The sequence below is a fragment of the Mangifera indica genome, chromosome 9 (genome assembly GCF_011075055.1).
Source record: "Mangifera indica cultivar Alphonso chromosome 9, CATAS_Mindica_2.1, whole genome shotgun sequence".
Taxonomy (NCBI): Eukaryota; Viridiplantae; Streptophyta; class Magnoliopsida; order Sapindales; family Anacardiaceae; genus Mangifera; species Mangifera indica.
In genome coordinates, this window is record NC_058145.1 from 12,939,876 (window position 1) to 12,955,355 (window position 15,480).

Below are 15,480 nucleotides of genomic sequence, written 5' to 3' on the forward strand. Positions count from 1 at the left end.
AGATTGTTTGATGTTGAGTTTAAAATATCTAATATGACATATATGCAAGCTTAAGAGTTTATAAATCTGCAACAAGGGTTCAACAATATGAAAGAATATTCCATCCGGTTTAACGCTTTGATGAGTTTATACGTGGACTTAATCTTTGTCATAACCTGAAAGGTTATGATGGAGATCATCTACGGCAGTCCTACACATAAGAATAAGGTATGACTCCTACTCGTCACTGCCACCATCATTCCTACTCGTACCACCACACTGCCACAACAAATGAAACTAGAGCTCAGCCGCATCCCTGCATCTACGAAACCATGTGCTATCTCCCATGACAACTACCACAACTACTAAAGCTCCAACCTTGAAGACAAGTCACTAAATTCTGAAGTTACACAGATGTATTGTCCCTGAAAGCAGTGAAGTTTTCTAAGCAACTTGATGTTCTTCACTTAATCCTGTGCGACTTCCTTTCAAGTAATTAAATTTTATATATGTCAGTTAAAACTATTTATGTTCATTTCTCCGTAAAAACATCTTAGATATGAATCAGCAAAAAAATAAAAAAAGACAAATTTATCTTCTTTCAGGTAAAATATAGAGAAATGACCATTATTATTAACCAAAATTGCCATGATCCACATTCTCAGACATTTTAAAGTAACTCACAGCAGATGATATTTCTGCTGACTCATCAATGATGTATGCACAACAATCTCAGTTCCTCAACTTCTTGTTTCAATCACTACCTTCTTAATCTAAAAGCATTACACCAATTGTCAAGATGATGTATATATCATAATATATATATACACACACAGAAACTGGCTTCATATTTGTAATTTTACTGGGATCTTGGTTCAGTAGCCTGGTGGCAATTTTCTCGACAAATAGAGAGAGAGCTCATCTCTCAAATGTGCACCTTTTATGTCAAGGTTTCCACAAATCTGTTGGGGATAACCTGAGTCATGGTCATGAAGTAAAGGCATTTCCTCCTGCACCTCATCTTCCAAATCTATAACAATGTTATGAAGCAAGCAGCAAACAAGAATAATCCTTGGTAACTTATGCTTGTCAGGTCTCCACATAACTCCTTGTATAATCTTCCACATATCTTTTAATCTTGCCAGTGCCCTTTGTGCCACCATTTGCGTCATAGAATGTCGTCTATTGAACTCAGCTTTGAACTGAGGCAGCTCTTTTCCTTCATAAGGAGTCATAAGATAGGGCAGTAAAGGATAGGCTGAATCCCCAATTATATATTCTCCCATTTCTGCTCCTTCAGAGAGCTCTAAGGTTTTCCCATTCAACCTCTCTCCTTTATCACACAGTTTGTAGAAATTTGAACTCTGAAAGACCAACCAGTCTTCCATTTTCCCTGGCCATCCAGTGACAATGTCTCGGAACCTCATTTCAGGGTCCACAATTGCCTGCAAGATCATGCTGTGATTCTTCTCCTGATCAAGCCACACATTACTTGTGGGGTCCGAGGAAGGCAAACACATCATTACATGTGTGGTATCAACCACACCACAGCAATTAGGGAGGCCTTGAATCTTCTGAAACTTAGATTTTATTTTTGCAATTTCTGTTTCAGACGAAGGCCACTGCAGGTGATGAAGCCCCCTTTCTTCCAAGGCCTCCACAAAACGCCACGTCACTTGAGAGACAGTTGAGTGGTGTAGTCCGCATGAATCACCGATCGTCATTAGTGAATCACCAGAGCTCAGCCTTCTTAAAGCAATAGCTACTTGATCATGTAATGACAAATTTTTGCCACTTGTAAATGAAAAACCCCCTGTCTTAACCATCATACTTTCCTCCACAAGTGAGCATATGTAACTGAAGGTTTTTCCAGAGATCTTGAAAACAGATTGGAATCTGTCTAAACCCTTTGATGGGGAATGAAAACCTGCACAGTGTAGACATTAAAAGAAAAGGAATTAGATCAGATTTTAAAAAAAAAAATTGTTGGACATCACAAAAGGAGTTGCATAAAAACATCAGATAAATCACTGATGTTAAAATAAGAAAAGACTCGTGCAGAGTTTCTTATTTTAGGGACATTTTACAAGGATTTTATCTCAGGAAATCATTCTCAATTTATCCAAATTTTATCTTCATGTTGTAAAAGAATATTACAATTGCACAAGATAAGATTCTTAAACATAAATCCGCAAAAATAAGGAATGGCCAAACTCATTGAAATTACAAAGCTATAATAAGCTTATCCTACATGCTTCATGTTGAATATGGACTGATACAGATTATTACAAAATCTTGAAATCAGAGATAGCAAATATCTGATATTCTCAGTCAGCAATGAACATGATCAATAAAAAAAAAAAAAGAACATGATCTAGTCATTGGAGCAATAATGAATCACAAAATTGATATTTCATATCATATAGCTACTGAATTCATCATATACAACAACTAAAAAGTAACTGATATTAGGTCTATACAAAACATTATTGATTATCTGTTGGACAAGTTAAACAAGAATTACATTTAGTTGAACATTTATGTTTCCTGATGTCAAGCAAGCAATTAAATCCAGAAAAAATCTCATGATTTTATAAATCAAAATCTATAGGAATTATGATACCAAGAACACCATAAGAGTCAAAAGATAACCATTTACAACTGAAAATCAAAGAACAGAACATGTAAGAAAAAACAGTTAACAGGAACCTATGCGACAGGCACAAACCTACTCTTGAGGTGTAATCCCTGCAATGCATTGTTACTGAACCTATTAGAGATTACAAAAATAGCAGCAACCTTGTAAAACCCCTCTCTAGTCGTGTACACTTTAAGTATCCCCAAAGGAGAGGGGTTTTCAATTTGATATCAGAGCAAGACCCAACTGAAAGTGTGTGGATGATCATAGTAGCTCAAAGGGATGAAGGAATGCCAACGAGAATGTAAGATCCTAAAGGGGAGTGAATAATGACATCCCACATGGCTTGGGATTGATAAAAGAAGATTAACTGATAGTTTGTAGAACTCTTAAGTTGTCAAGATGAACTTTAGGTTGTAAAGCCCAAAACTAAAACTGTGATAGATAATACATTCTAAGCGGACAATTTCTTGACAATGAGGCAAGTTGTTGGACCAAAATGTTACAAACCTAGTATTGTTTCTACAGAGGAGATCTCACAGAACAAATTTGGGCAAACCATAAAATTTAATCCAGCAGAGTTAAGGAAAAGCAAACCAGTCTATTTATTCAAGTAGTTTAGTTTTATAAAATGTATCAACTGTAAGTCTGTGTAAATTTGCCACAATGATCCACCAAGCAAACCCTTCATACTGGCCATTGCCAAATTATTGAATGTTTTCAAGGTTCTAAAACTAATTGTCTCTCATCAATAAGTGCAGAAGATATTGTATTATTAATTTATCTTTTAAGCAACAAAATAAATTCTAGGAATTCTGGAACCTTAAAACTAGGAAAATAACAGGGTATGAGGGAACTTCAGCATTAAACAAATACAGTCAGGAAATTGGAATCAGCAAGGTGTAAAAAATCCAATCTGCCAATTAGAATCAGCAATTTACAAGTGTTAATCACAAAATTTTCACCCACATCACATATGCATAGCTGCATTTTCAAGCCCAATGAACTACAAGCACATACACATCATTTTATCATTTAGTCAAAGAAGATAAGACATAGATAGCACAACATAAAAAAAGAAAAAATTGCCACTTCTACTCCTGTTGAACGATGCCTTTTTATTGAATGTTTCAAGATATGAGTGTATACTGATACAAGTTAACAAAAAAAGGATAACAGTTCTTCTACGGATAAAACCACAAACAATGGCCCAGTTAGGCAAGTGCAACCTTGACATTGGAAAATCCTTGAAAGGCTTATACCACAAATAAACTTGACTAAATATCTTATATAAGAAACCATTTAGAAACCTGACAAATGAAACCTCTCTGAAGCGCCAGCCCAACTAGTTTATATGGCAACTTGAAATCATAACTTAAGAAGAAAGAGGAGTTGTCTGCTTTCATATCCTCTTGTGCATTGTACAGAAACTTCCTTTGGGTTAGATGTTTCATATAAATACAAACAAGTCATGTTCAATCACTGACCTTACATAAAATAGAGATCTCATGCTGATAAAGTTCTTATATAGTCCATCCTTTTTATCTAAGAGACAAGCATTTTATTGACATGTTATATCTGTCAATCTCTTTCAAGACTAAAAATAGATTTCCGCAAGAGAAAGGACTTTACTTTATGATCACTCTCCCCAACCTTCTAATTCCACACAGCCCACTTTTAATGTAGTCCATAAAATAATTACAGATATGATTATCTATTTTATTAACCATTATTAACAATACAATGAAGAGCTAGAAAGCAAGAAAAGGAAGAAAAAAGCATTCTTAACCTCTCAACCAAATGTATAATTCCTCCAAGAGAAAAAGCATAAATTGTAAACTTTAAGTAACAAGGGTCTTATGACGTCAATTAAAATTTTGTGGCTGAGATATGCAAAATCTAGGTGACAGCACTATTTATTTTTTAAGTTTCACATATTTCCAACTCCATTCAGCATGACTATAGCCTTCAATACAATCAGTTTCAACCATCATCTCTCAGCAGCAGAAAGTTCACAAAATTTTCCCTCTTTATATCAGTCAAAAGTAAGATCATTTTTTCGACCTTGAAGATAAGTCATCTGATATTCCAACTTTTTGATATGTTAAGTTAATCATGAGTATTTGCTTAATCATTTCCTTTTTTGGGGGGAATAAAATTTTCCCTTACAAGATAAATTAAAAACCATACTTCCCTGAGTTAGAGGCTGGAAAAAAGTGACCATTCTTACCAATCAATATGTGGCTTTGAAATGTGATTTACCTAAACTACACTTGTTGAGGACCAAAAGATTATTCATAAATTTTATTCCTAATTTAAAAATGGAAGGGGTCCATATTGATTTGTTCCTATGAGTCACTTAATAAAAATATTAATCAGAACATAATTTTAATGATAACATGAAAAAATCCATTTTCAGCGGACACGGAATTTACACAAGAGAAGGGATCGTTAAATGAAGAAGATACTATTTTTCTCTTAATTTCAACTACTTTGGCCATCATCAGCAATATTATACGGTAAAAAAAAAGTCTGATTAGATAACAAAAAAAAATGTTTGGTGAGCAGAAGCACTGAAATGTCAGATTAGGGATCCTGCTTATATATTCCCAAATGCATTTCGTTTGTCAACGAATAAACTTGAACAAGATATAATGCATAAATCCAACAAGCCAAAATTAAATTCAGAAGTCCTGCAAATAAAATCAACACATGTTCATCTTACCCTGAATGGTCAACAGAAGCAACAACATATCAAAAAGATGAAGAACATGAACAAAAGACAACTCAGATATGCAACATGAAAGCAGGACAGTTAAACATTAAAATTTAGAATGAAAAAGATACCATTAATCCTCTCGGAATACTCATGCCACCAATCAGCAGAAGCTTCCTTCTCAGAAGACCCAGAAGCAGAAGCATTCCCTTCCGTTTTTTTGTCAAGTTTTCTTTTTTTCTTTAACCCTCCTCTTAAAGGAGCCATCAGCTGGATAAAACAAAACCCAAATTACTCAAAGCTCAAAAACAAGAACCCACTAGCTTCAAACAACAACAAATCATAAGCTCCCGGTGAGAATCAACACAAAAGCCAATACCCATTAATCATAACACAAACACATATGTAGCTATCATGAGACAATGATGAAAAGAATAGTGGGTTACGGCATGCAAGAAAGTCTTTTGATTTATTAATTCATTTATTTATAAACGCGTAAACTAAAATAAAACAAAAGGAAAAGAAAAGGTTAATGAAAAACACATACAACAGTATGTTAATGTGTGCGAGGGTGAGATTCTCAAAGCATGCAAGAAAACAAGAAATGGTGAAGCTTATATGGAGGTAACTGGTGAGAAATCAAGCAACACTTGTGGGTTAGTCTTCGTTTAAAGACACAATGTGGCAAGAAAGTGAAAGAGAATACATGGACTAAAACTAACTTTTTTTTCTCTTTTTAATTTGGTTTCGGCAGAGACAATCGCTTTCTCTCTTTCTCCTCTCTCTTACAAGCGATAAATTCCATCGCAAGAGAATTGTAGCTTAAAGTGTATTATTACAATAATAGGCGATTCTTAGTGAATTGACAGAAATACCATTTGCTCTCTTTAATTCTTTAGATGGTAATAGGTATAAAATTCAGTGATTCAGTCATCATCCATGACCACTTTTGCCATTTCTGCATGTGACATTTTTTATATTTATAAGTTTAAATAAGATATAAATAGAAAATAAAATAAAATTTTAGAATATAGTGGAGTTGGCAAGCATGCAGGTGAATAAATTGAATTAAAATCAATGTTCTTATTCCACTCTTCCAATTAAAATTGTGTGGAAATCGGAAGAGTTGTAGTTCATAAAACGTATATTATCTTGCAATCAAAATGTGTTACAGTACGCAAATTTATGGGCCAAATGGTAATTTTTCTCTCGAACTTTGATACGATTGAAGAGTTAATTTTTTTACTGTCATGTCAAAGTTTTGCTATTTTATCCCATATATAATAGCATGATATCGCTTATACCCCTAATAGTTTGAGAAAATTAATTTTCATCTTAACAATTTTATATTTTTTCCTTTTTCATTTCTTTGCTGTTAAAAACAATCTTAGGGTCTGATAGATCTAGAAGTGGTTTAGGTTTACATGAGTAGCGAGATATCTAAAAATTAGCGAAAAATGACAAGTTTAACCAAAACTGAGATTGTTAATGATAGATTTGGGTGAAAAATGATTGATTTAAACGAGTTCTAACATTTTCTAAATCAAATTAGTTGTTAATAAGGGCGAAAAATCAAGAAATTGTACACATGATTGAAAACGTGATGACAATAGGAGATTTCAATCACACAATTGTTAAAAGTTGAAAGGTTGGTTGATAGATACAAGGGTGGCGATAACAAGAGAGAAATAGTCCTCTCGACGGCTTTTTTGCAATTTTATTTTATTTTTTTATAATTATTAATCAAAAGTGGATAAAAACTTTATACATTTTTTAGACAATTTTATATTTATCTTCAATAAATACAATTTACATTCAATAAAGATTATATGTTATTATATGATTAAGTGATTTGAATTATAAATAAAGTAACACTCAATTATATGATAACATATCATCTATATACTCAGACTATATATATAAAATATTTCTTATTAACATTTTTGTTTTTCAACAATTTTATAAAAAATAAAAAATTAACTGATTTTATTAACAAATAGATAAGAAAATAGATTTTTAAACTTAAAAAGTGTTGGTTTTAACAAAGTTGTGGTGGAAAATTTATATAGATTATTGGGCCTAAATTTATGTAGTCAAAAACAGGCAATGTACCACCCAACGTTTAAGTTGACAGTAATTTCCATTTTTGTGAAAATAACCTCCTTGATTTGTATTTGGGGGTATTCTAGTCAAATGGCTGCTGCAGAGCCCTTTTGGGCTATATGGACTCATTTCGGCCCACAAAATATGGGCTCAGTTGACAATTGAGTTACAACCGAACCCAGAAGAGGATTATTTTATTTTTACTTTTTTGAATTTTTGTGTAATTGAAAAAGATGGCTGATTTTGATATTTTATAGAGAGACCGATGGAAAAGCATATTATGATTAGACAAATATCAATTTTATTAAGGATTTCATTGACTGCTTTATTTTAATTTGAACATTAGGATCTCCACCCTGATGAAGTTGGATTTTAGTAATTAAAATTTTGAGCCAACTCAATTTTGGGTTTTAATATCTTGATCCCAATTTTTTAAGAGGGGATAAAAATGCTGACTTTTAGGTATGGATTCGAGTTGAATTACTTGTGTGTAACTTACAGTTTGACTTGAATTTATTTAAATTATGCTTGAATAGATTGAGTTTAATCTGAGTCTAAACAAAGAGTTTAGCTCTTATATGTTAACTAGCCAATTTCAAGTTAATAGTATTGAAATCGATATGATTCACAAGCTAAATTCAAAACATTATTGTTTTATATAAATTTAAAATGATATCGTTTTAGCTTTAATATATAAATGTTGTTTTTGCCATCCAAGGGGTTGCATTATAGGTCATTCTCTCTCTTGGCTTTAATTTCAATTTTATTTATGCCTTTACCCAATCTCACAAACCCTCAACTTCTTCTATCAATGTCAATTTATGGTACAATCTAAATACTTTTTCGATGGATCTCAATATATTTTTGTCGAGGGGTGACCTATGCTTACTAAAGATGAACTTATTCCAGTCAAAACATTATACATTTTTAAGTGTATGCGATTTTATATGCCTATGTGTATAATTATTCATATATTTGATTGTTTGCGACGTATAATTAAACAAATCCTTAAATAGGATTTAATCAAAGTGTCCTACATAACAGTATGAAATATGATATATGTCTAATTTGAACTTTTTTAATTGTTTATGCGTTGTAATGAGACAGAAAAAGAATGAGAATTTTGAAAAATAGGTTCTCCTTGGGCATACATAGAGGGATTGGGCTCCTTCAAGTTTTAAGTCAACAGAGGAGGACTAAAAGAAAGACTGTGTCAGTAAAGCCTAAGTAACCCTCGGGTTCCACAGGACAGCTTACAGGATCATAATAGTTAAGAGGCCATAGTTATTGGGCTTAAAATAACTAGAAAATTATAACGAAGCTGGAAGCCCAAAGCCACGACACTAAACCATTTAATCTTCAGACGGGGAGTAAATCATATGTTTTTTAAATTATTTTTTTAAGAATAATATTATATATATATATTTATTTATATAATTAAATATGATAATATTTAATTAAATAATTTTGAAATAACGAATAATTAACCATTATATTATTAAATCACAATATATAAATCAAAAGCACCCATATATACTGTTGTAGATTGACGGTGCATCAACGTGTCACCCACAAAACAATTAATGTCTCTTCACTGGGCCAACTGCCCCCGTCTCGTGGCCTTGTTAGTCAATGCGTGTACACTTGCACATGCAATTTTGGGCGTTCCTCCGAAGAAAATCCAACATGCCTTGGACTATTTTGCCGATGGCTTAGACTACCGACCAAATATCCATGTACTAAACAATATAACATGTCAGTCGCAATTTCCGGTTACGATTTGGAAGTTTACGGGACAATCTGCTCGATAAGGGGGCCCTCCTCACTTCATTTCATCTATTAGAGAAAACGACGTCCATCTGATCTTGCTAAAAGACATCCACCTGAGAGATTCACGTTTTACCCTATTAAGATGCCACCTACTCGGATGGGAATCGAATTTTGCTCTCTTGTTATCAGAATTTCCTCTTTTTAACTCAAACCACACGTCTGTTGTGGATTTTGAATTTTGTTGAAAATTATTTGAAGGCCAAAAGAATATTTTTCACTCATATTTTAGTTTATTTATAAAAACATACTTACGATATTTGAAAACCTAAATATTCATTAATGGATTAACTTCAATTAAAATTTTTTATTAGAGAAAATGATAAAAAAATATTTTATTTCTCTATTAAAAAATATATAATTTTATTCCCTCAAGACATTAAAAAGTTATATTTTATCTTAACCCCAACTTTGAAAAAGTGACATTTTATCCCCAAACCCTTAAGGTTTTATTCTCCCCGGTGACAAGGACGACAATAGCTATTGCGACGACCACCATTCTTCTCCCTTCTCTCTCTGCCACCGTTAACAATGTCCCACAATTGATGAAGAAGTATCGACGTGATGAATTAAAGGAAACAAGTTCGACTTCTCCGACCGTGACAAGTTTTCCATTGAATTCTCTAGTACTTGCTTCATTTTTCTTTGATTCAGCTTCAGATGAAGACTAAGTGCATGACATAACCTTCGTCTAGAGCCAATTTGACAGAAAACACGTCGAACTTCATTGTCGATTCATGGAGAATGGTCGCACCAGTTTTCTTCGATTCATCTTATCGATGTTTCTTCATTACTCATGGGACATCATTGACAGTGGTGGAGAGAGAAGAGAGGAGAATAGTAACCATTGCTATCGTTGAAGAGAATAAAATCTTAAAGATTTAGAAGTAAAAATGTTATTTTTTTAAAATTGAGGATGATAATAAAATAAGATAAAATTATATATATTTTTAATATAAAAATAAAATAACAATTTTATCATCATCTTTAATATAAATTAATTTATATATAAATATTTAAAATATTCAAACATCGTAAACATATTTTTGAAAATAAGTTGCATAGAAAATAGTACTTTGGCCTTATTTGAATGAGCAATACTATGTGTACCCACTTTGGATACACAAATATATACACACTCATATGTGTCATCATATGATTGGTTATTATTTCATTTTTAATTTAAAATCATCCAATCACATAATGACACATATAAATGTGTACATATTTGTATACCTAAAATGGATACATATAGTTTTATTGTATTTGAATTTGATCGAGGGAAGCGAAAAAAAGGCAAAAGAGATTTCATTTAATTTGGGATGTCAAGTCATTTTCAATTTTAAATATTGCAAATTAAGAAAAAAAATAGTTATATTAAGGTAAAGGTTGGACAAGGTCGTTTTTATGCATCTTATTCATGGAAATAAAATCATCCGGGGTTGAGTTTGAAATTGAAAGATTAATATTTTTAAGTTTGAATTTTAAGAGTGATAGGTCCATTAAACTTGTGAATTAAAAAAATTTGATATAAAATAATATTATTTTAATTTATATATATTACCATGATATTATTTTAATAATAAATCAAATTTAAAAATCGATTTAAATTTAAATTTAAACTCAATTCTTTTAAAACAACTCACACTTAAGCCCTTTTGAAATGGATTTGACTAGTTGAAATTGATTTAATGTAAATCGAGTTAAACTATAGCTTTAAGTGATCTTAAATTTGGCTCAGTTATGTTCGAATCCAAACTTGGACACAAGTCTTTTTGTTGGGTAGTTGTTGTCTGCGCATCCCTATTCTGAATCCTTTTCTCCGTTAACATTCGCCTTCGTTTTCTCTTCCTATACGTTCCAAACTACGTTTTTCCCTCTTCCTCTCTTCCTCTGCCAGACCCACTTAATCACCGTTTTCATAGGGAGAAATGGAAGTCAGCTCGAGAGGCTCCAATACGACAGAGTTTCTCGTATCAAGAAAATGGAAAGGGAGAGATCAGCAGCAGCACACTAGTCCCCAGAGAACCAAAGTCTGGATTGGGCCTAACATTAATAAGAACAACGCCACTGGTAGCTGTAGCGAGAGAAAAGTCCCTGTAATTTACTATCTGTCTCGAAATGGCCAGCTTGAGCACCCTCATTTCATGGACGTTCCTCTCTCTTCTCAGGAAGGTCTCTATCTCAGAGGTAACTAGTTTACTTAACACTACTTTTCCATTTCTTCTTCAATTTTTTACTGTCTCTGTTTGGTTGCTGAGAAAGCTCAAGAAATAATGAGAAATTAGGAATCTTGATTTCCGTATATTATTTTTGTTTGTTTGTTAAACATGAATGCCAATCAGTTGATTAAGCTTAAAGAGCTGTTTGTTGTTTTGTAATTGAACAATGCAAAGTTTCAAATTCCGCTAGCTGCTTTAATTTAGTATTTTCTCCGTATGCCGCCAAACTTTTCTACCCTGCTTGATCTCTGAGGAACAAAACGCAAAACTGCGAATTTTCATGGAATCTTTTTATCTTTCCTCAGATGTAATCAACCGCTTAAACGTCCTCCGAGGCAAAGGCATGGCTAGGTTGTACACCTGGTCCTGCAAACGGTAAACCTCCCTCACCGTCTGATCTAATTACCACTCACATTTCACTTACTGGCATTCCACCGTCTGATTCAGGAGCTACAAAAACGGCTTCGTTTGGCACGACTTGTCAGAGAACGACTTGATTCACCCGGCTCACGGCCAAGAATACGTTCTCAAAGGATCAGAGCTTCTCGATCCTTCTTCGATAAACTCCAACCCTTTCGAAACAGCGTCGTCGTCGTCGTTTCGAGCGCTGAAGTCAGCAGACGAGTCGTTAGAGTTTCCCGCGATTACCCGTAGGAGAAACCAATCTTGGAGTTCTATTGATTTAAATGAGTATATAGTTTATAAGACTGAGCCGAACTCCGAGTCGTTCCGGAGAGTCGCTGCTGATGCGTCGACTCAAACGGATGATAAAAGACGGCGAAGACGACCAGTCAAAGTTGAAGTTGACGACAAAGGTCAAAGCCAAAGTCAAGAATATTATAAGAAACAAAGCACGGAGCTCAACAGGGAAGAAATTTCACCTCCGCCATCCGATTCAAGTCCTGAAACCTTAGAATCTTTGATAAAAGCTGACGGACGGCTGATATTGTGTTCCGGTAAGGGCAATGACGCTAACTTGAACCGAACGGAGGATAATTATCCAAGTGGAAGAATGAAGGCGTCGACGGTTCTGATGCAGTTGATATCCTGCGGCGCAATCTCTTTTAAGGACTGTGGACTCAGCCATGTAAAAGATGAAGGATTCTCGTTGATTGGGCATTACAAGGGAAGGCTACCACGTGGATCAGGGGAAAAGAAGGAGACGGGGACAGAAAAGGAAATTTGTAATACTCCGAGGGTAAGATTGGAAGATAAGGAGTACTTCAGTGGGAGCTTGATTGAGACAAACAAGAAAGAGGACGACGTTCCTCCAGCTTTGAAAAGATCCAATTCTTACGACGCAGATCGGTGAGTGAGTCTTTTGTTTTGTTTTTATGGGTGTTGTTTGTGCCGTTCAGACAATCCTGTGTCCATCTATAGTTTGTCTTTTAGTTATTTTAAGAATTATATTTTGATGCTGTAGACTGAGACATGGGTCTAGTTTGTCTTTTGTGTCATTTGCCAGTTGTTCTTGTGTTAACTGGGCAGTTCATTGTTTAACAGCTTTTTCATTGTTTGATTTGTGATATCAAATGCATTAATCAGCAGAAGCTCGCAGTTGCATTTGGCGGAGAAAGAGACAGAGGGAGTACGTGCAAAATGCTTACCAAGGAAGCCAAAAAGACTGCCAACCAAAAGAGAAAACACCATTGACGGCTGTGGAGCTCAACACGGGAACGAAAGACTCCAAGTCTAACAATTAACCCACGTCAACTATACCGAGTTATGTGAAATATAAATGCAAAAAAGGTTTTTTAAAAAAAAAATAAAAGGAAAGGGTTTCGAGAAACACGGGCGAAATGTAAGGTAGTAGGTCGCAGGAAACGGCACGTTGGGCTCACACAATGAGAAGGAAGAAAAGCAAAGGTTTGGAGGAATCCTATAAATCTATTTTGGTGAAGTTTGGGATTTTGTCTATTTCAGCTTGGAGGTTTGGGCTGGGTCAGCATAGTTTGTTGTTGGGTGTTAGTGGGGAATGAGTTTGATCCAGTATTTGTTATTTGATGCTAACCCCACAACCTTTTTAAAGCCCTTCTTTTGACTAAGTTTTGTCTTCAAGTATGCACATGAGTCACGAGGAAGAAAGCTAATTTGACTCGAATATGGAGATTGAAGAGGTCGAGGCTCTCAATCTCCGAGAAATTTGGTGTAGCCTGGAAATCTGAACTTTGGAACTCAGCCACAAATTCTGATATATTGAAGCAATTGATGTACCTTCATTCCTCACCGTGCTTGTAATTTAGGTTCTGACTTTGTTATTTAGCAAAATAATATTCGATGTATTTTGTTCTCCATGGTTGAGTACTCTGTTTGCAATTAGTAGGTACGGGTGATAACATACAGCAAACTGCATCTTAATTTGTTCAAATATTCGATCAACAATTCACCGATTGCTGTTTCTGAATGATGTGATTCGTACGCGGTTTTGAAAATAGATTGGATTTGCCACGTGAAGATAAAATAATATATACAATAAAAATATTATGTAAAGAAGAAGGGTGGGAATTGCCGTAAGATTTTAAATTCATCATGCTACACGGTAAAGTCAAACCTGCACGTCTCAAAGAGACGGTCATTTACAAACATAACAGTTATGAACTTCAACAGGATAGACCTATCTTACTCGAAGAACGCTCGTCAACATTTGATTATAGTTATTTTGTCTGCAATGTAACATTTCCCTTTCCTATAGAATATAGATAAAAGGAAGTATTCAACGGAAATAGGAGGGGGGAAGGATAAAAACATAGAGATACAAAAATAAGATATTTCAAGTTCATCATTTTATAGTAAAAAAAAAAATTCATCATGATTGTTTGATTTATTTATGAATACTTATTGTTTATTTCATGAACAATACATATCAAATCATACCCCAAAGAAAATGAAATGATAAGATGAATATAGTAATAAAAATGTATAAAACCATGATAGTGCTAATTTGTATGATCTAGAGTGGTGAGATCTCCACTTGACTAAAAGATTTTAAAGTTATTGAAGTCGGTGTTACAATCCAAGAATTTGGAATAAATGTTGTGTGGCCAAATTAATCATTTTGAAGTCAATGTTTGAAGTAACTAGAGAGAACGACTAAGTAATTTTTCAAGTTGAACCTTGCAATGGATTTGATGTCATGGCGAATAATTAGGAATTAGACAATATTAAATCTAAAGTAGTTTATAAAAAAGAAGGTTTTCTTGTAATTATTAAATTAAGGAGACATCCATCTAGATTCTACGATGCAACTCTTTATAACAGTCATCCAACAAAATGTTAATTTTTCCATAAACAATGCTATTGTTGATATATGTATAACTACCTCCCATTTAAATTTAAATCAAGGTAAGGTTCTTAAATTAAGGGAGTTTCAAATGTATTTTTTCTTCTAAAAAACTTGTATATAAGGGAGAGTTCAGAGGGGAAGGAGGGGAGACTAAAAATAAAATACTACACTCTATAGAGGCAAAATACACTACCTACAAAAAGAAAATCTTGTATTATTCTTGTACTTTACTCGGACTAATGAGAATACCAAGGATGACTCTTGTCTTTCATTTATATTTCTTTGATATGTTTCGATTCATCTTCTCACACATTACTCACATAAGTTTTCTCATAACTAATCACTACTAGTATAACCTATTTTAGTGACAAGAAATTGTATCAACAGTAAGGATATGTCACTCACAGTCATATTGTCTCTCAAATCATCAATTTTTTCTTTTATGGCCTCTCCTCTAATCTTAATTTTGTAATTAGTGGAAGCTGCATATTGCTGAGTGATGAAATGGTGGCGTTGGGGCCATACCAAGAAGATAGATTCCAATTTTCATATTGCATGCATAAGGCTTATCTCAATCTCCAATGTGTTAGTCATTATTTCTTAACTTTTTCCTAAAAAGACATTGCGTTCTTGCCTAAAGGCCAAACGACTATTTTCCACCTAAACTATGATAAATTCTCAAAGTTTTTCTCATTAACTATAGAAATGCTGT

The 15,480-nt window shown here is 33.7% G+C and overlaps 2 protein-coding genes across 6 annotated transcripts; one reads left to right on the forward strand and one right to left on the reverse strand.

The window, feature by feature from the left end:
* Nucleotides 1-592: 592 nt before the first annotated feature.
* On the reverse strand, nt 593-6,123 carry LOC123226065 (protein ALP1-like). 4 transcript variants are annotated; one of them, XM_044650532.1, is made up of 3 exons: nt 6,056-6,123; nt 5,465-5,603; nt 593-1,906 (listed from the first exon to the last, which is right to left on the reverse strand). In XM_044650532.1, exons 2-3 carry the CDS (start codon nt 5,598-5,600, stop codon nt 855-857), a joined length of 1,188 nt encoding a protein of 395 aa, XP_044506467.1. In that variant the 5' UTR covers nt 5,601-5,603; nt 6,056-6,123; the 3' UTR covers nt 593-854. The 4 variants fall into 4 exon arrangements, with proteins under 4 accessions (XP_044506467.1, XP_044506465.1, XP_044506468.1 ...); XM_044650530.1 differs by lacking the exon at nt 6,056-6,123 and adding an exon at nt 5,881-6,041; XM_044650533.1 differs by lacking the exon at nt 6,056-6,123 and adding an exon at nt 5,963-6,038.
* A 4,892-nt stretch (nt 6,124-11,015) lies between these two features.
* LOC123225236 (protein SOSEKI 5-like) lies at nt 11,016-13,779 on the forward strand. Of its 2 annotated transcripts, none has more exons than XM_044649146.1 (4): nt 11,016-11,453; nt 11,791-11,860; nt 11,933-12,793; nt 13,031-13,779. In XM_044649146.1, the coding sequence occupies exons 1-4, from the start codon at nt 11,195-11,197 to the stop codon at nt 13,179-13,181; spliced, it is 1,341 nt and encodes a 446-aa protein (XP_044505081.1). In that variant the 5' UTR covers nt 11,016-11,194; the 3' UTR covers nt 13,182-13,779. The 2 variants fall into 2 exon arrangements, with proteins under 2 accessions (XP_044505081.1, XP_044505082.1); XM_044649147.1 differs by having other exon boundaries at nt 13,034-13,779.
* Nucleotides 13,780-15,480: the final 1,701 nt, after the last annotated feature.

Bases quoted from the DNA above. Each gene is read 5' to 3' on its own strand.
- LOC123226065 (XM_044650532.1), bottom strand. From the start codon at position 5,600: ATGGCTCCTTTAAGAGGAGGGTTAAAGAAAAAAAGAAAACTTGACAAA. The intron at 1,907-5,464 runs GTATCTTTTTCA...TACACTGTGCAG, and splicing joins GTATTCCGAGAGGATTAATG to GTTTTCATTCCCCATCAAAG.
- LOC123225236 (XM_044649146.1), top strand. From the start codon at position 11,195: ATGGAAGTCAGCTCGAGAGGCTCCAATACGACAGAGTTTCTCGTATCA. The intron at 11,861-11,932 runs GTAAACCTCCCT...CGTCTGATTCAG, and splicing joins TACACCTGGTCCTGCAAACG to GAGCTACAAAAACGGCTTCG. The intron at 12,794-13,030 runs GTGAGTGAGTCT...TGCATTAATCAG, and splicing joins AATTCTTACGACGCAGATCG to CAGAAGCTCGCAGTTGCATT.